This window comes from Haemorhous mexicanus, chromosome 33, assembly GCF_027477595.1.
Source record: "Haemorhous mexicanus isolate bHaeMex1 chromosome 33, bHaeMex1.pri, whole genome shotgun sequence".
Lineage (NCBI taxonomy): Eukaryota > Metazoa > Chordata > Aves > Passeriformes > Fringillidae > Haemorhous > Haemorhous mexicanus.
The window spans coordinates 1,071,683-1,090,835 of record NC_082373.1 but is presented as its reverse complement, the minus strand read 5'-3'; the positions used below and the strand labels follow the sequence as shown (position 1 = coordinate 1,090,835).

Sequence of the window (19,153 nt, the reverse complement as noted above, 5' to 3'; positions counted from 1 at the left end):
GGGCGGCCGATGGTGCCTCAGTGACGGGCGGGCCTGGATGGAGCAGGGGGGGCTGCGGCCTAGACGAGCCCCGGGGGCGAGGGTGTCCCGGTGAGGGGAACCGGGGAACGGGAGGGATCCCTGGGTTAGAGAACGGGGGGAACCGGTGTAGAGGCTGGAGGGGTCCCTGGGGGAGTCTTTGCTTGGAGGAATGTGGGGAGGGACTGGGAGAGAGAAGCCGGTGTGGGACTGAGGGGAACTGGAGGCACCGGGGGAGCTGAACCAGTCTGGGACTGGGGACGGTGAGAGAGAAACCAGTCTGGGACTGGGGATAGAGAGAGACAAACCAGTCTGGGACTGGGGATAGAGAGAGATATACCAGTCTGGGACTAAACCAGTCTGGCACTGGGGCAGTGAGAGACAAACCAGTCTGGGACTGGGGCAGTGAGAGACAAAGCAGTCTGGGACTGGGGATAGTGAGAGACAAACCAGTCTGGGACTGGGGATAGAGAGAGACAAACCAGTCTGGGACTGGGGATAGAGAGAGACAAACCAGTCTGGGACTGGGGACGGTGAGAGACAAACCAGTCTGGGACTGGGGATAGAGAGAGCTAAACCAGTCTGGGATGGAGAGAAACAAACCCATGTGGTACTGAGGGCACTGGGAGAGCCAAACCAGTATGATACTGGGGGCACTGGGAGATGCAAACCAGTGCGGAACTGGGATACTGGGAGACACGAACCCTGCGGGACTGGGGTGGACTGGTAGGAACTTGTGGGCACTGGGAAGGAGAAAGCAGTGTGAGACTGGGGGCACTGGGAGAGCCAGACCAGTATGATACTGGGGGCACTGGGAGAGCCAAACTTGGTGTGGGACTGGGGTTACTGGGAGAGCCTAACTGGTGTGGGACTGGGGTTGCTGAGGGAAATAAACCAGTACACAACTGGGGACACTGGTGGAGACTGGGAGCACTGGGAAAAGTAAACCAGTACGGGACTGGGGGCACTGGGAGAAATAAACCAGTACGGGACTGGGGACACTGGTGGGTACTGGGAGCACTGGGAAAAGTAAACCAGTACGGGACTGGGGGCACTGGGAGAAATAAACCAGTACGGGACTGGGGACACTGGTGGGTACTGGGAGCACTGGGAAAAGTAAACCAGTACGGGACTGGGGACACTGGTGGGTACTGGGAGCACTGGGAAAAGTAAACCAGTACGGGACTGGGAGCACTGGGAGAGCCAAACCAATGGGACTGGGGGCACTGGGAGAAATAAACCAGTATGGGACTGGGGGCACTGGTGGAACTGGGAGAGACAAAACAGTGAGGGACTGGGGGTCACCGGTTGTACTGGGGAGCCCTGGTGGGCACTGGGAGCGCTGGTTATACTGGGGGGCACTGGGACTAGTGGTGGGCAATGGTGGGTACTGGGGGGCACTCACTGGTTGTACTGGGGAGCATGGAGGGCACTGGTGGGTACTGGGGGGCACTCACTGGTTGTACTGGGGAGCATGCGGGGTACTGGGGAGCACTCACTGGTTGTACTGGGAAGCACGGAGGGCACTGGTGGCACTGGTGGGCACCGGTGGCCCCGGGACCCGCTGCCCCCTCTCACTCCCGTCCCTCCCCTCTCCTCTCCCCGCAGTGGCGCAAGAAGCGAATGCGCAGGTACGTGAGAGCCCCGGGCCGGCCCCGCCGCACCGGGAGGGGGCGGGGGCGCCGCGGGGAGCTCCCGGTGCCCTCCCCGGTGCCCCGGGCCGGCCCCGGGGGTGACGCCGCCGCCGCTCTGTCCCCAGGCTGAAGCGCAAGAGGAGGAAGATGAGGCAGAGGTCCAAGTAACCGCCCCCAGCGCGGGGACACGCCCTGGTGACACCCGGTGACCCCTCCCGGGGCTGTCCCGGTGCCCTCCCGGTGCCGCGGGGGGCCCCACCGGGCCGGACCCGTTCCTTGCTTTGCGGTGGCCGCCGTGCCGTGAATAAAAGTTGGTTGTTGCTTACACGGTGTGAGGTCTCTGCTGGTGACCGGGGGGGGGGGCTCTGGGGGTGGGGGCTTCTCCGGTAACCGGGGACCAGGGTGGAGGTCCTGCCGGTAATGGGGCTGGGGATGGAACTGGGGATTCCCCGGTAACGGGGCTGGGGGCGGAGGGTCTTCCAGGGACAGGAGACGGTCAGAACCAGGGGCTTCTCTTCAGTAGGGCCGGGGAGCGGCACCGGGAGTCCTCCGGTAACGGGGCGGGTGGGTGGGACCGGGAGGGGGAATTCTCCGGTAACGGAGCGGGTGAGCGGGACCAGGGCGGTGGTTCCTCCGGTAACGGGAGCGGGGTAAGGGATCCGCCCCGGTAACGGCGCCGTGAGCACAGCCCGGGCTCGGTCCGAGCCCACCGGGACCGGGATGTTCCGGGATCAGCACGCGATCCCAGCGCGACAGCGTCTCCCGCCAATGACGTCATGGTGTGACGCATTTCCGGCGCGCCGCCCGCTCCCGGCGCCGCGCGGCTCCTTCCGGGCCGCCCCGGAAGCGGCACCGAGCGGGTCCCGCCCGCCGCCGGCACCGGCCGCGCGTTGGTGGCGCCGGAGGCCCCGCGGGGAGGCCGCGAGCCGGTGAGTGCGGGGCCGGGCCGCGCCGGGCCGGGGGAGGCCGCGCTCCGCCAGGCCCCGCCGGTCCCGGTGCGGCTCCGTGCCCGTCCCAGGGTGGCTCTGTTCCCGTCCCGGGGCGGCTCGCGGGGCCCGGGTTCCGCCGCGGTGAGCGCGCCGGGGTTCTCCCTGGTTCGGCGGCGCTGGCGGGCACGGGACCTGCGGCGGGGGCTCCCCGGCCGTGCTGCCCCGGTACCGGCTCCGCCGCAGCGCCGGGACCCCGCGGCGGGTGTTCCCCCCGGCCGGGATCGCTCCCGTCCCTCCCTTCCGCCCTTCCCACCGGGACCGGGGACACTCCCGGTCCCTCCCTCGGTGCCCGGTGCTGGGTGAATCCCCCTCTCCCCCCGTCCCGGGGTCCCTCCCGGTTCTTCCTTCATCCCCCTCCTCCTCCGGTCCTGGCATGTCTCCCGGTTCCTCTCTCCGTGCCCGGTGCCCCAGGGTGGGTACAGACCCGTTCCCCATCAGTACCGGGGTCCCTCCCTCCCCTCCCGGTAGAAGGGGTGGGGTGGGACCTCCTTCTCTCCTGGTGACCCCTCAGGGTGGGACCCCCCGTTTCTGCTCTCTCCCTCCCCCTGTCCCTCCCTCTCTCCCGGTGCCCCGGGGCGGCAGTCCCTCCATTCCCTGTCCCTCCGTTCCCGGTCCCTCTATTCCCTGTCCCTCCATTCCCTGTCCCTCATTCCCACTCCCTCCCTCCGCTGGTCATCCCTCCCGGTGCCCTGGGACCCTCCCGGACCCTCTCCCCATCAGTACCGGGGTCACTCCCTCCCTCCTTGGGTGACTCCTCCCGGTGCCCCAGGGTGGGTGTGAACCCTCTCCCCATCAGCACCGGGCTCACTCCTGGTCTCTGTCTCCTCCGGTGACCCCTCCCGGTACCCCGGGCTGGGATTTGCCCCATTCCCAGTCCCCCATTCCTGGTCTCTCCTTCCCTCACTCTGTCCATCCCTCCTTCCCTATGACCTGGGGTGGGACTCCCCTCATTCCTGGTCTCTCCCATCCTCCCTCCCTCCCTCCCTCCTCTGGAGACCCCTCCCGGTGCCCTTGGGTGAGTATGAGCCCCTTCCCCATCAGCACTGGGGTCCCTCCCTCCCTTCTGGTGTCCTGGGGTGGGAGTGAGTCCCCCCATTTCTGCTCTCTCCCTCCCTCCCTCCCCCTTCCCTCCCTCTCTCCTGGTGACCCCTTGGGGTGGGACTCCCCCATTCTCTCCCTCCCTCATCCCATCCCTCCCTCTGGTGACCCCTCCCAGTACCCCAGGGTGGGTGTGGACCCTCTCCCCATCAGCACCGGGGTCCCTCCCTCCCTCACCCCTCCCTCTATCCCGGTGTCCCGGGGGGGACTCCCCCCATTCCCGGTGCCCCTCCCTCTGTCCCCCTGTCCCTCCCTCTCTCCCGGTGACCCCTCAGGGTGGGACTCCCCCCATTCCCTGTCCCTCCCTCCATCCTTCGGTGACTCCTCCCTGTGCCCCGAGGCGGATGTGAACCCTCTCCCCATCAGCACCAGGGTCCCTCCTGGTCCCTCTCTCTATCCCAGGGTGGGACTTCCCCCATTCCAGCTCCCTCCCTCCCCATTCCCTGTCCCTCCCTCTCTCCCAGTACCCCGGGGTGGGTGCGGACCCTCTCCCCATCAGCACCGGGGTCCCTCCCAGTCCCTCCCTCACCCCTCCCTCCCTCTCCCCAGCCGCCTCCCCTCCCGGGACCATGCCGGACCGCGATGGTTACTCCGCCCCCACGGGCGGCGGCGGCGGCGGCGGCAGCGGCGACGAGGCCTCGGCGGGCACCGACGACGACATCTGCCGCGACTTCCTGCGCAACGTCTGCAAGCGCGGCAAGCGCTGCCGCTTCCGGCACCCCGACATCTCCGAGGTCACCAACCTGGGCGTGCGCAAGAACGAGTTCATCTTCTGCCACGACTTCCAGAACAAGGAGTGCGTGCGCCTCAACTGCCGCTTCATCCACGGCACCAAGGAGGACGAGGACTGCTACAAGAAGACGGGCGAGCTGCCGCCGCGCCTGCGGCAGAAAGTGGCCGCCGGCTTGGGGCTGTCGCCGGCGGATTTGCCCAACAGCAAGGAGGAGGTGCCGATCTGCAGGGATTTCCTCAAAGGGGACTGCCAGCGCGGCGCCAAGTGTAAATTCCAGCACCTGCAGCGGGACTACGAGTACGAGGCGCGGGGCCGCGAGCAGGGCCGGCGTTACGAGCCCTACGACGGCCTCTACGAGCCCGACGAGCCGGTGCTGAAACGGCGGCGGGCCGAGGGGCTCTACGAGAGCTACGAGTACGGCTTCGCCAGCCCGCGGGCCGTGGAGTACCGGCTGCTGGAGGAGGAGAACGTGCTGCTGCGGAAGCGCGTGGAGGACCTCAAGAAGCAGGTGAACAACCTGCTGGCCACCAACGAGGTGCTGCTGGAGCAGAACGCTCAGTTCCGCAACCAGGCCAAGGTGATGACGCTCAGCTCCACGGCCACGGCCACCGAGCAGACGCTGGCGCCCACGGTGGGCACGGTGACCAACTACAACCACAGCATCGCCCAGACGCACACCACGCTCAGCAGCCAGGCCCTGCAGCCCCGCCCGGTCACCCAGCAGGATTTGGTGGCTCCGGCCGGCGCCCAGGCCGCCCCTCCGGCCAACGCCGCGCCGCCCATGAACCCCGAGATCGCGCCGCTGTCGGCGGCGCTGGCGCAGACCATCGCGCAGGGCATGGCGCCGCCGCCCGTCTCCATGGCGCCCGTGGCCGTGTCGGTGGCGCCGGTGGCCGTGTCCATGGCGCAGCCGCTCGGCGGCATCACCATGAGCCACGCCACCACGCCCATGGTCACCTACCCCATCGCCTCGCAGAGCATGAGGATAACGGCCATGCCGCACTGACCCCGCCGCCAGGCTCACGGTGAACCCGGGGGGGGCGGCGGGGTGAGGATGGACGGACGGACACACGGACGGACGCACGGACGGTGTGGGTGCGGGGTGTGCCACCCTCCCTCCCGGTGCGACCGCCGGAGCGCCGTGGGTGGACTGAGTGCCGGGGGGGGAGTGGCACCGGGGCTCCCGGTGCCCTGTAATGTTTTCGGCTATTAAAACAACAAAAAAAAGGCCAAACCCGCACGGGCCCGGCTGTGCCGGTAGCGGCGGGGAGCGGGGGGGGACACCGGGACACCGGAACGGCGACACCAGCATGGGGACACGCAGGGCTGTGGGGGACACGTGACATGGCCACGCCCCTCACCGAAACCACGCCCCTCTCGGAGACCACGCCTACTTAGTAAATAAGAGCGTGGGCAAAATACGTGAGCGAGGGGGCGTGGCCAAGAATTGGCGGAAGGTCAATGAGTGACGTTGGGGGCGTGGCCAGGCCCTCGGCGGTCAATGGGCGTGGCCAGGAGCTGGCTGGCGTCCAATGGGCGGTGCGTTCGTGTGGAGGGGCGTGTCCTGGGCCGTGCCGCTCAGCCAATGAGCGCCGCGTGCGTGCGCGGGGCGTGTCCGGGGCGGTGCCGCGGCGGCAGCGGAGCGGGAGCGGAACGGGAGCGATGGAGCGGCGGAGCGGGCTCGGGCTGGCGGCTCTGGGCGCTTTGGGCCGGCGGCTGCTCTGGGCGCTGCCCGCTTACGCCGCGGGGCTGCTGGGGCTGGGCGCGGGCGCCGTGGTGCTCGCCCTGGCGCTCTACGCGGGCTGGCGGCGGCGGCGGCGCGCCCGGGAGCTCGGGATGCGCGCGGCCGAGCGCCTGCAGCGCGACGAAGAAGCGGCGGTGCGCGCCGCCGCCGCCGGGCTGGGCGCGGCCCGCGGGGAGTTGCCGGCCTGGGTAAGGCGGGTGCAGCGCCGTTATCGCTCGGGGAAGCCCCGGCGGGATCCTCGCACCGGGCACCGCCTCCTCCCCCTTCTCGGTGGGACCTGCGGGGTTTGGGAAGCGCAGCCGCGCCCCCGGTGGGACCCCCCGGGCTTCCTGAGGCTCTCCCGGTTCTGCTGCGCTGCGGGCACCGCTTGACTTCCCCGCACCCCCGGGGGGGGTCCCGGTTCTCCGCTCCGCTGTGAGTCCCGCTTGGCGCACCTGGGGACCCCCCCGCAGCCCCGCGCACCCCCCGGGCTTGGCTGCCGCACCTGCCGGGACCCCCGGGGAGCCCCGACAGCCGCACCGAGCCCCGCCGGGGTTGTCCCGGCAGGGGGGGACCCTGAGGCACCGCGCGGTCCCCGCTGGGACCCCCGGGCTGTGCCGCGCATCCCGCACCGCTCCCGCTGCGGGACCCCCGGTGCGGGTCCGTTCTCTCTGCACCGCTTGGGACTCCCGGGGACGCCCGGGTCCCCCAGAGACCCCCGGGCATCTGCCGGTCCCCCCGGTGCTGCTCTCCAGCCGTTCCTTGGGTTTCCCGGTCGGGCGGGGCCGCACCGAGCCCCACTCGGAGCTCGCGGCCGTGCGGGACCCCCGGGGCCGGGATCGCTGCCGCACCGGGACCCCCCATCGCCCGGTGGTCTCCCCCCGTTCGCTGCCCCAGGGCGGGGTCCCCGCGGCGAGGGGACAGCCCCGGTACCGCCCGGGCCTTCCGGCAGTGCCGTGACTCACCGGGCCCGGGGGGGCCGTTTCCTGCCCTGCCCGGGGGGGGCCGGGACGCCCCTCCCTGCGGTGTGGGAGGGGTCCGCGCCCCCTTTCCCGGGAGTTTCCGCCCACCGGGACCCCCCTTTGGGGACCCCCGGGAACGGGGAGATGTTGGGAGGGTGACGGGGCTAAGCGGGAGGTTGGGGAAACTGAGGCACGGCGCCGGGAGGGGCCGTGTCCCCGGTGGCCCCCCCGGGCTCAGGGCCCCCCCTGTCCCCCAGGTCAGCTTCCCGGATGTGGAGCGGGCGGAATGGCTCAACAAGGTGAGGCGTCCGTCTGTCCGGCCCGCGCCGCGCCCTGCGCCGCCTCCCGCCGCTCCCGCATCCCGCCGGGGCCACCGGCGTCCCTCCCTCCATCCCGCATCCCTCCTCCGTCCCTCCCTCCTCCCTCCTCCATCCCTCCCTCCCTCCCTCCCTCCCTCCTCCGTCCCTCCATCCCTCCCTCCCTCCCTCCTCCATCCTTCCGTCCCTCCCTCCTCCCTCCATCCATCCCTCCCTCCTCCGTCCCTCCCTCCAGCCCGCATCTCTCCTCCCTCCATCCCTCCCTCCCTCCCTCCTCCGTCCCTCCATCCCTCCCTCCTCCATCCTTCCGTCCCTCCCTCCTCCCTCCATCCCTCCCTCTCTCTTCCGTCCTTCCATCCCTCCCTCCTCCGTCCCTCCCTCCTCCATCCTTCCGTCCCTCCCTCCCTCCTCCATCCCTCCGGGATCCTTCCCTCCCTCCTGGCCTCTTTCCTTCCCTCCCTCCCTCCTCCCTCTCTCTCCACCCCTCAGTCTCTCCCTCCCTCTCTCCCTGCGTCCTTCTGTCCATCTCTGCCTCTGTCCGTCCTTCCATGCCCAGTGTCCATCTCCTTTCCCAGTGCCCATCCCCCCATTCCCCCGGGTCCGTCTGTCCGTGCCCGGTGTCCGTGTGTCCATGCCCTGTGTCCATCTGTCCGTGTCCATGCCCATGTCCGTGTGTCCATCCCGCTGTCCGTGTGTCCATCCCAGTGTCCGTGTGTCCATGCCCTGTGTCCATCTGTCCGTGTGTCCATCCCACTGTCCGTGTGTCCATGCCCTGTGTCCATCTGTCCGTGTCCATGCCCATGTCCGTGTGTCCATCCCCCTGTCCCTGTCCATGTGTCCATCCCGCTGTCCGTGTGTCCACACCACTGTCCGTGTGTCCATCCCAGTGTCCGTGTGTCCATCCCGCTGTGGCTGTGTCCATGTCCGTGTGTCCATCCTGCTGTGTCCATGTCCGTGTGTCCGTGTCCGTGTGTTCACCCCGCTGTGGCTGTGTCCATGTCCATGTGTCCGTGTGTCCATCCCGCTGTGGCAGTGTCCATGTGTCCATGTGTCCGTGTGTCCATGTGTCCATTCCGCTGTGTCCGTGTCCGTGTGTCCATGTCCGTGTCCGTGTGTCCATGTGTCCATCCTGCTGTGTCCGTGTCCGTGTGTCCACCCCGCTGTCCGTGTGTCCGTGTCCGTGTGTCCGTGTCCGTGTGTCCATCCCGCTGTGTCTGTGTGTCCGTGTGTCCGTGTCCGTGTGTCCATCCCGCTGTCCATGTGTCCGTGTGTCCATCCTGCTGTCCGTGTCTGTGTGTCCATCCCCCTGTGGCTGTGTCCGTGTGTCCGTGCGTCCGTGTGTCCATGTCCGTGTGTCCGTGTGTCCGTGTGTCCATCCCGCTGGGCTGTGTCCGTGTGTCCGTGTGTCCGTGCGTCCGTGTGTCCATGTCCGTGTGTCCGTGTGTCCGTGTGTCCATCCCGCTGGGCTGTGTCCGTGTGTCCGTGTGTCCATGTATCCATCCCGCTGTGTCCGTGTGTCCGTGTCCGTGTGTCCATCCCGCTGTCCGTGTGTCCATGTCCGTGTGTCCATGTCCGTGTGTCCGTGTGTCCATATGTCCGTGTCCGTGTGTCCATCCCGCTGTGTCCGTGTGTCCGTGTGTCCGTGTGTCCGTGTCCGTGTGTCCGTGTCCGTGTGTCCATCCCGCTCTGGCTGTGTCCGTGTCCATGTGTCCGTGTGTCCATCCCGCTGTCCATGTGTCCATCCCGCTGTCCGTGTCCGTGTGTCCATCCCGCTGTGTCCGTGTCCGTGTGTCCGTGTGTCCATCCCGCTGTCTGTGTGTCCGTGTGTCCGTGTGTCCATGTGTCCGTGTCCGTGTGTCCATGTGTCCGTGTCCGTGTGTCCATCCCGCTGTGGCTGTGTCCGTGTGTCCGTGTCCGTGTATCCATCCCGCTGTGTCCGTGTGTCCGTGTGTCCGTGTCCGTGTGTCCGTCCCGCTGTCCGTGTGTCCGTGTGTCCATCCCGCTGTGGCTGTGTCCGTGTGTCCGTGTCCGTGTGTCCGTGTGTCCGTGTCCGTGTGTCTGTGTGTCCGTGTGTCCGTGTCTGTGTGTCCGTGTGTCCGTGTGTCCGTGTCCGTGTGTCCATCCCGCTGTGGCTGTGTCCGTGTGTCCGTGTGTCCGTGTGTCCGTCCCGCTGTCCGTGTCCGTGTGTCCATCCCGCTGGGCTGTGCGGCAGGTGCTGGCGCAGGCCTGGCCCTTCCTGGGGCAGTTCCTGGAGAAGCTGCTGCAGGAGAGCGTGGCCCCGGCCATCCGCGCCTCCAGCGCGCACCTGCAGAGCTTCGCCTTCACCCGCATCGACCTGGGACAGAAGGTGACCTGGGGGGCTCCCCTGGCCCCCGGGACCCCGGAATCACCTCGGGACCCCCCGGGACCCCGGAATCACCTCGGGACCCCCAAAATCACCTCGAGACCCCCCGGGAACCCAGAATCACCTCGGAACCCCCCGGGTCCCCAGAACCACCTCGGGACCCCTCGGGACCCCAGAATCACCTCGGGACCCCTCGGGACCCCCGGGACCCCGGAATCACCTCTGAACCCCCCGGGACCCCAGAATCACCTCGGGACCCCCAAAATCACCTCGGGACCCCCCGGGACCCCCAAAATCACCTCGGGACCCCCCGGGACCCCAGAATCACCTCTGAACCCCTCGGGACCCCCAGAATCACCTCGGGACCCCCGGGACCCCCAGAATCCCATCGAAACCCCTCGGGACCCCCAGAATCACCTCGGGACCCCCCGGGACCCCAGGATCCCATCTAAACCCCCTGGGACCCCCAAAATCACCTCGGGACCCCAAAAATCACCTCGGGACCCCCCGAGAACCCCAGAATCACCTCGGGACCCCCCGGGACCCCCCCTAACCCCCCCAGGACCCCCAAAATCCCCCCCTAAGCCCTCCCAGGACCCCCTAAATCCCCCAGGACTCCCTCAGGACCCCCTAAATGCCCCCAACTCCCCCGCCAGGACCCCCAAAATCCCCCCAAACCCCCCCCAAGACCCCCTAAATCCCCCCTAACACCCCCCCAGGACCCCAAAATCCCCCTAACCCCCCCAGGACCCCCTAAACCTCCCCAGGACCCCCAAAATCCCCCCAGACCCCCCCCATGTGGGAACCCCCCCCTCCCCACATTGCTGACAATGGTCGGGGGGGTCCAGGGGGTCCCCACCTGGTGATTTTGGGGGTCTGGGGGGGGGTCCCCACCTTCGCCCACCACACCCCTGACCCCCCCCTCCCCCCCAGCCCCTCCGTGTCCTGGGGGTCCGAGCCCACCCCGGAACCCACAAGAAGCAAATCCTGCTGGACCTCAACATCAGGTGAGCCACCTGCGGAGGGGGCGGGGGGTCCCTGCCCCCTCCCCGAGCTGGGGAGGGCTCTGGGGGGGTCGTGGTGACGCCCCCCTCCTCAATTTGTGTCCCCTCAGCTACGTGGGCGACGTCCAGATCGACGTGGAGGTGAAAAAATTCTTCTGCAAGGCGGGGGTGAAGGGGATGCAGGTGAGCTGGGGAGGGGGCTTGGGGGGGTGGGGATGGTTTTTGGGGAGGGGTCTCAGCTCGTTCTGACCCTCCCCAGCTCCACGGGATGCTCCGGGTGATCCTGGAGCCGCTGCTGGGGGATGTGCCCATCGTGGGGGCGCTCACCATGTTCTTCATCCGCCGCCCGGTGAGTTCCGCGCGGTGCCGCCCCCTCCCCAAAAAAAAAGGTCCTGAACCCGCCCAGGACATGGCAGGGGTGCCCCCCACCCCAAAAAAGGTCCTGAACCCGCCCAGGACATGGCAGGTGTCCCCCCACCCCAAAAAAGGACCAGAACGCCCCCAGGACACAGCGGGGGTGCCCCCCACCCCAAAAAAAACCCAGAACGCCCCCAGGACATGGCAGGGGGTGCCCCCCTCCCCAAAAAAAAGGGGATCGGGAACCCCCCAGGACACAGCGGGGGTGCCCCCCACCCCAAAAAAGGTCCAGAACCCCCCCAGGACACAGCGGGGGTGCCCCCCACCCCAAAAAAGGACCAGAAACCCCCCAGGACACAGCAGGGGTTCCCCCACCCCCCAAAAAAGGTCCAGAACCCCCCCCAGGACACACCGGGGGTGCCCCCCACCCCAAAAAAAAGGTCCAGAACCCCCCAGGACACAGCGGGGGTGCCCCACCCCCCAAAAAAAAAACAGAACCCCCCCAGGACACAGAGGGGGTGCCCCCTCCCCAAAAAAAGGTCCTGAACCCGCCCAGGACACAGCGGGGGTGCCCCCCACCCCAAAAAAGGGGATCGGGAACCCCCCAGGACATGGCAGGTGTCCTCCCCCACCCCAAAAAAGGTCCAGAACCCCCCAGGACACAGCAGGGGTTCCCCCCACCCCCCAAAAACAAGGAGCAGGAACCACCCCAGGACATGGCAGGGGTGCCCCCACCCCAAAAAAGGTCCAGAACCCCCCAGGACACAGCAGGGGTGCCCCCCTCCCCAAAAACGGGAGCGGGAACCCCCCAGGACACAGCGGGGGTGCCCCCCACCCCAAAAAAAGGAGCAGGAACCACCCCAGGATACATTGAGGATCCGCACCCCCAAAAAAAAAGGGGACGGGGAACCCCCCCAGGACATGGCAGGGGTCCTCCCCCACCTCCAATAAAGGACCCCAGACCCACCCAGGACATCTGGGGGTCTTCCCCCCCCCCCCAGAAAAGGTCCAGAACCCCCCCAGGATTCACCAAGATTCCCGCCCTCCCCCCCAAAAAAAGGACCCCAGACCCCCCAGCACACACCGGTGGTGCCCCCCCCTCAAAAAAAGGACCCCAGACCCCCAGGACCCATCGGGGATTCCCCCACCCCCCCCTAAAAACCAGGATCTGCTCCCCCCCCCAAAAAAGGACACTCGGGGGTCTTCCCCCCCTAAAAAGAGGACCCCAAAAGGACCCCACAAACTGGGGGTGTCCGTCCCCCCCCCCTTTAGATGCTGGACATCAACTGGACAGGAATGACCAACCTGCTAGACATCCGGGGCTCAGGTGAGACCCCCCCCCCCCTTGTTGGGGACACCCCCCCCCGGGAGAGGGAAGGGAGGGAAAAGAGGAAAATGGGGGGGGGGGGGGGGTCAGATGGAGAAAATGGGGGGGTCAGAAGGGGAAAAGAGGGGGATAAAAGGGTTAAATTTGGGGGGGTCAGAAGGAGAAAATGGGGGGGGGTCCAAAGGGGAAAATGGGGGGGGGGTCAGGAAGGTAAAGTGGGGGGGTCAGAAAGGGAAAAGGAGGGGTTAAAAGGGTTAAATTTGGGGGGGTCAGAAAGGGGAAATGGGGGGGGACAGAAAGGGGAAAGAGGGGTTAAATTTGGGGGGGGGTCAGACGGGGTAAGTGGGGAAAATGGGGGGGTCAGAAGGGGAAAATGAGGGGGGGTCAGAGAGGGAAAAATGGGAGAATTGGGGGGGGGTCAGAGAGGAAAATAGGGGGGGGTCCAAAGGGGAAAATGGGGAGGGGTCAGGAAGGTAAAGTGGGGGGGGTCAGAGGGGAAAATGAGGGGGGGTCAGAAAGGGAAAAGGGGGGGGTTAAAAGGGTGAAATTTGGGGGGTTCAGAAGGGAAAAGTGGGGAAATGGGGAGGTCGGAGGGGGGGAAATTTGTGGGGGTCAGAAGGAAAAAATGGGGAGGGGTCAGAAGGGGAAAAGGGGGGGTTAAAAGGTTAAATTTGGGGGGGTCAGAAAGGGGAAATGGGGGTTAAATTTGGGGGGGTCACAAGGGGAAAGTGGGGAAATGGGGGGGGTCAGAAGGGGAAAATGGTGGGGGGGTCAGAGAGGGAAAAGGGGGGGTTAAAAGGGTTAAATTTGGGGAGGGTCACAAGGGGAAAAGGGGGGGTCAGAAGGGGAAAGTGGGAGAATATTGGGGGGGGGGTCAGAAGGGGAAATGGGGGGGGGGTCCAAAGGGGAAAATGGAGGGGTCAGAGAGGAAAGTGAGGGGAGGTCAGAAGGGAAAAATGAGGGGGGGTCAGAAAGGGAAAAGGGGGGGATAAAAGGGTTAAATTTGGGGGGGTCACAAGGGGGAAATGGGGAATATAGGGGGGATCAGAAGGGGAAAATGAGGAGGGGTCAGAAGGGGAAAATGAGGGGGTCAGAAGGGGAAAATGGGAGGGGACAGAAAGGGAAAGTGGGGGGGGTCATGACCCCCCCCTGGCCCCCCCCTGACCCCGTGCCCCCTCCCCCCGACCCCGTGCCCCCCAGCTCCATGTCGGACTCGATGATCATGGACAGCATCTCCTCCTACCTGGTGCTGCCCAACCGGCTCCTGGTGCCGCTGGTGCCCGACCTGCCCGAGGCTGCGCGGCTGCGCTGGCCCCTCCCGCGGGTACGGGGGGGGGTCCCGGGGGGGTCATGACCCCCGCACTTTCCCCTTCTGACCCCCCCCACGTCCCCTCTCTGACCCCCCCCCGCTTTCCCTTTCTGACCCCCCCCAATTTAACCCTTTTAAACCCCCCCCATTTTCCCTTCCTGACCCCCCCCAATTCTCCCATTTTCCCCTTCTGACCCCCCCCCACGTCCCCTCTCTGACCCCCCAATTTAACCCTTTTAGCCCCCCCGATTTTCCCTTCCTGACCCCCCCCAATTCTCCCATTTTCCCCTTCTGACCCCCCCCGCACTTTCCCCTCCACGTCCCCTCTCTGACCCCCCCAATTTAACCCTTTTAGCCCCCCCCATTTTCCCTTCCTGACCCCCCCCAATTCTCCCATTTTCCCCTTCTGACCCCCCCCACGTCCCCTCCCTGACCCCCCCCAGGTCCCCTCTCTGACCCCCCCCACTTCCCCTTTCTGACCCCCCCAATTTAACCCTTTTAGCCCCCCCCGATTTTCCCTTCCTGACCCCCCCCAATTCTCCATTTTCCCCTTCTGACCCCCCCACGTCCCCTCTCTGACCCCCCCAGGTCCCCTCTCTGACCCCCCCACTTCCCCCTTTCTGACCCCCCCAATTTAACCCTTTTAGCCCCCCCATTTTCCCCTTCTGACCCCCCCATTTTCCCCCTGTGACCCCCCCAATTTAACCCTTTTAGCCCCCCCGATTTTCCCTTCCTGACCCCCCACAATTCTCCCATTTTCCCCTTCTGACCCCCCCCACGTCCCCTCCCTGACCCCCCCCAGGTCCCCTCTCTGACCCCCCCCACTTCCCCTTTCTGACCCCCCCAATTTAACCCTTTTAGCCCCCCATTTTCCCCTTCTGACCCCCCCATTTTCCCCCTGTGACCCCCCCAATTTAACCCTTTTAGCCCCCCCGATTTTCCCTTCCTGCCCCCCCCCATTCTCCCATTTTCCCCTTCTGACCCCCCCACGTCCCCTCTCTGACCCCCCCCAGGTCCCCTCTCTGACCCCCCCCACTTCCCCTTTCTGACCCCCCAATTTAACCCTTTTAGCCCCCCCATTTTCCCCTTCTGACCCCCCCATTTTCCCCTTCTGACCCCCCCATTTTCTCCCTGTGACCCCCCCAATTTAACCCTTTTAAACCCCCCCATTTTCCCTTCCTGACCCCCCCCAATTCTCCCATTTTCCCCTTCTGACCCCCCCCACATTTTCCCCTTCTGACCCCCCCCAATTCTCCCATTTTCCCCTTCTGACCCCCCCAACATTTTCCCCTTCTGACCCCCCCCATTTTCCCCCCAAACCCCCAAATTTAACCCTTTTAACCCCCCCACTTTACCTTCCTGACCCCCGCCCATTTTCCCCTTTGGACCGCCCTCATTTTCCTCTCTGACCCCCCCAATTCTGCCATTTCCCCTCTCTGACCCCCCCATTTTCCCCTTGTGACCCCCCCAAATTTAACCCTTTTATCCCCCCCATTTTCCCTTCCCGACCCCCCCATTTTCCCTCTCTGACCCCCCTCATTTTCCCCTTCTGACCCCCCAAATTTAACCCTTTCAACCCCTCCCATTTCCCCCATTTTCCCCTCCTTCCCCCCTCTTTTTCTCCTTTCCCTCTCCTTCCTTTCCCCCTTTTCCTCCTTTTTCTCCTCCTTTCCCCCTTTTTTTTTCTCCTCCTTTCCCCTTTTTTCTCTTCCTTTTCCCCTTTTTTTCTCCTCCTTTTCCTCCTTTTTTTTCTCTTCCTTTTCCCCTTTTTTTCTCCTCCTTTCCCCCTTTTTCTCTTCCTTTTCCCCTTTTTTTCTCCTCCTTTTCCCTTTTTTTTCTCTTCCTTTTCCCCTTTTTTTCCCCCCTCCTTTTCCCCTTTTTTTTTCCTCCTCCTTTTCCTCCTTTTCCCCTTTTTTTTCTCCTCCTTTCCCCTTTTTTTTTCCCCTCCTTTCCCCTTTTCCCCCCATTTTTCCACCACTTTCCCTCATTTTTTCCCTCCTTTCCCTTTCCCCTCCATCTCCCTCCTCCATTTCTCGCTGTCACCGCCTGTCCCAGGGCTCGTGTCCCTCCCTTGCTGTCCCCTCCTGGTGGCCGTGTCCCCCCCCGGTGACCCCGATGTCCCCTCGGGGTCCCCATGTCCCCAGGGCGTGGTGAAGGTGACACTGGGGGCTGTGTCCCCCCGCAGTGACCCCTCCAGGGCCGTGTCCCCCCCATGGTGACCCTGCTGTCCCCTCGGTGTCCCCAGGGCGTGGTGCGGGTGATGCTAGTGGCCGTGTCCCCCCCATGATGACCCTGCTGTCCCCTCGGTGTCCCCAGGGCGTGGTGCGGGTGACGCTGGTGGCCGTGTCCCCCCACTGTGACCCTGCTGTCCCCTCGGTGTCCCCAGGGCGTGGTGCGGGTGACGCTGGTGGCCGTGTCCCCCCCATGGTGACCCTGCTGTCCCCTCGGTGTCCCCAGGGCGTGGTGCGGGTGACCCTGCTGGCCGTGTCCCCCTGCAGTGACCCCTGTGACCTCAGTGTCCCCACGTCCCCAAGGCGTGGTGCGGGTGACGCTGCTGACCGTGTCCCCCTGCAGTGACCCCCTGTGACCCTGCTGTCCCCTCGGTGTCCCCAGGGCGTGGTGCGGGTGACGCTGGTGGCCATGTCCCCCCCATGATGACCCTGCTGTCCCCTCGGTGTCCCCCAGGGCGTGGTGCGGGTGACGCTGGTGGCCGTGTCCCCCCCATGGTGACCCTGCTGTCCCCTCGGTGTCCCCAGGGCGTGGTGCGGGGTGACCCTGCTGGCCGTGTCCCCCTGCAGTGACCCCCTGTGACCCTGCTGTCCCCTCGGTGTCCCCAGGGCGGGGTGCGGGTGACGCTGGTGGCCGTGTCCCCCTGCAGTGACCCCCTGTGACCCTGCTGTCCCCTCGATGTCCCCATGTCCCCAGGGCGTGGTGCGGGTGACGCTGGTGGCCGTGTCCCCCTGCAGTGACCCCCTGTGACCCTGCTGTCCCCTCGGTGTCCCAGGGCGTGGTGCGGGTGACGCTGGGGGCCGTGTCCCCCCCCATGGTGACCCTGCTGTCCCCTCGGTGTCCCCAGGGCGTGGTGCGGGTGACGCTGGTGGCCGTGTCCCCCTGCAGTGACCCCCTGTGACCCTGCTGTCCCCTCGGTGTCCCCAGGGCGTGGTGCGGGTGACGCTGGTGGCCGCGCGCGCCCTGCGCTCCAAGGATCGCTTCCTGGGCGGGCTCGTCCAGGGCCGCTCGGACCCGTACGCGCTGCTCAGGGTGGGGACACAGGCGGCCACCAGCCGCGTCATCGACGACAGCCTGGACCCCACGTGGGACGAGGTGTACGAGGTGAGGGGGACAGAGGGACACAGGGACAGACAGAGGGACAGAGGGACAGACAGACGGATGGACAGAGGGACAGAAGGATGGACATTGGGGATGGGTGGACAGAGGGACACAGGGACAGACACAGGGACAGACACAGGGACAGAGGGACAGACACAGGGACAGACAGAGGGATGAACAGAGGGGACAGAAGGATGGACATTGGGGATGGGTGGACAGAGGGACACAGGGACAGACACAGGGACAGAGGGACAGACACAGGGACAGACACAGGGATGAACAGAGGGACAGAAGGATGGACATTGGGGATGGGTGGACAGAGGGACACAGGGACAGACACAGGGACAGACACAGGCGGCCACCAGCCACATCATCGACGACAGCCTGGACCCCACGTGGGACGAGGTGTACGAGGTGAGGGGGACAGAGGGACACAGGGACAGACAGAGGGACAGAGGGGTGGACAGAGGGACAGAGGGATGGACAGAAGGACAGAAGGACAGAGGAATGGACAGAGGGACAGAGGGATGGACAGAGGGACAGAGGGATGGACAGAAGGACAGAAGGACAGAGGAATGGACAGAGGGACAGAGGGATGGACAGAGGGGACAGAGGGATGGACAGAGGGATGGACAAAAGGACAGGGGACAGAGGGATGGACAGAGGGATGGACAGAGGGGACAGAGGGAGGGACAGAGGGATGGACAGAAGGACAGGGGACAGAGGGATGGACAGAGGGATGGACAGAGGGACAGAGGGATGGACAGAAGGACAGAAGGATGGACAGAGGGGACAGAGGGACAGAGGGATGGACACGGGGACCCCCGGCCCCCGCTGCCCCCCCAGTTCATGGTGCACGAGGTGCCGGGCCAGGAGCTGGAGGTGGAGCTCTTCGACAAAGACCCCGACAAGGACGATCTGCTGGGCAGGTGAGGGGGGGGAGGGGTCGCACCCCCAAATTTGGGGAGGGGGCTGCTCCCCGTCCCCATCCCCCCTCCCCCATCCCCCATCCCCCTCCCCAAATTCCCAAATCGCCCCCAGGATGAAGCTGGACCTCGGGGAGGTGCTCAGAGCTCGGGTGATGGACGAGGTGGGTGCTGGGGGGGGGTGGGAGAGGGGCCGGGTGGGTTTTTGGGGTGGGGGTCGCGCTGACGCCCCCTCCTCTCCCTCCCCCAAGTGGTTCCCGCTGCAGGAGGGGGGGCAGGGCCGGCTCCACCTGCGCCTGGAATGGCTCTCGCTGCTCTCCGACGCCTCCAAGCTGGACCAGGTCAGTACCGGGACATTTTTGGGATTCAGCTGTGCTGAGGGGGGGTCCTGCCCTATACGACCCCCCCCTTTTTTTTGGGCCCCCCCAGGTTTTGGAAAAGAACCAGAAAATCGTGGCCAAACCCGACCCCCCCTCCGCCGCCATCCTCGTGGTGTACCTGGACAGGGCTGAGGGGCTGCCCGTGAGTCTGGGGGGGTTTGGGGGGGTTTTGGGGGGTCCTGGGCACTGCCCGGGGGGGGTCAGAAGTGGGGGACCCCCCCCCCCGATCCCCCGTTTTTTGTGCAGATAAGGAAACCGGGCAAGGAGCCCAACCCCGTGGTTCAGGTGTCGGTGCAGGACGTCACGAGGGAGAGCAAGGTGGGAGGGGTCTGGGGGGGTTTGGGGGGTTTTGGGGAGCACGGGGGGGTCTGACCTGAGCCCCCCAACCCCCCCCCCCCCAAAGGTGGTCTGCAACACCTCGGCCCCCGTGTGGGAGGACGCTTTCCGCTTCTTCCTGCACGACCCCCGGAACCAGGACGTGGATTTCCAGGTGGGACCCCAAATCCCCGGCTCTGTGCCCCCCCAAATCCCCCCCAAATTCCCCCAAAACCCCAGCTCTGTGGTCCCCTGAGATCCCCCCCAAATCCCCCCAAAACCCTGGCTCTGTGACCCCCAAATCCTCCCCAAATCCCCCCAAAACCCCGGCTCTGTGCCCCCCCAAATCCCCTACAAATCCCTGGCTCAGTGCCCCCCCAAATCCTC

At 66.1% G+C, this 19,153-nt stretch overlaps 2 protein-coding genes across 2 annotated transcripts in view; both read left to right on the top strand.

Moving 5' to 3' along the window:
* The first annotated feature begins 2,480 nt into the window (after positions 1 to 2,480).
* ZC3H10 (zinc finger CCCH-type containing 10) lies at positions 2,481 to 5,706 on the top strand. Its single transcript, XM_059871805.1, has 2 exons — positions 2,481 to 2,581; positions 4,289 to 5,706. The coding sequence occupies exon 2, from the start codon at positions 4,309 to 4,311 to the stop codon at positions 5,476 to 5,478; it is 1,170 nt and encodes a 389-aa protein (XP_059727788.1). The 5' UTR covers positions 2,481 to 2,581; positions 4,289 to 4,308; the 3' UTR covers positions 5,479 to 5,706.
* Positions 5,707 to 6,084: 378 nt separating this feature from the next.
* The window catches only part of ESYT1 (extended synaptotagmin 1), a 27,536-nt gene continuing 14,467 nt past the window's right edge, over positions 6,085 to 19,153 (top strand). The window contains 15 exon segments of the mRNA XM_059871779.1: positions 6,085 to 6,404; positions 7,415 to 7,456; positions 9,687 to 9,821; positions 10,752 to 10,825; positions 10,933 to 11,005; positions 11,082 to 11,171; positions 12,452 to 12,503; positions 13,703 to 13,830; positions 16,972 to 17,148; positions 17,992 to 18,074; positions 18,187 to 18,235; positions 18,323 to 18,412; positions 18,501 to 18,593; positions 18,698 to 18,769; positions 18,855 to 18,941. Of these exon segments, the coding sequence (XP_059727762.1) occupies positions 6,135 to 6,404; positions 7,415 to 7,456; positions 9,687 to 9,821; positions 10,752 to 10,825; positions 10,933 to 11,005; positions 11,082 to 11,171; positions 12,452 to 12,503; positions 13,703 to 13,830; positions 16,972 to 17,148; positions 17,992 to 18,074; positions 18,187 to 18,235; positions 18,323 to 18,412; positions 18,501 to 18,593; positions 18,698 to 18,769; positions 18,855 to 18,941 (1,515 nt within the window). The 5' untranslated portion in view covers positions 6,085 to 6,134.

Excerpts from the sequence above, each read along its gene's own strand:
- ZC3H10 (XM_059871805.1), top strand. The coding sequence starts at position 4,309 with ATGCCGGACCGCGATGGTTACTCCGCCCCCACGGGCGGCGGCGGCGGC.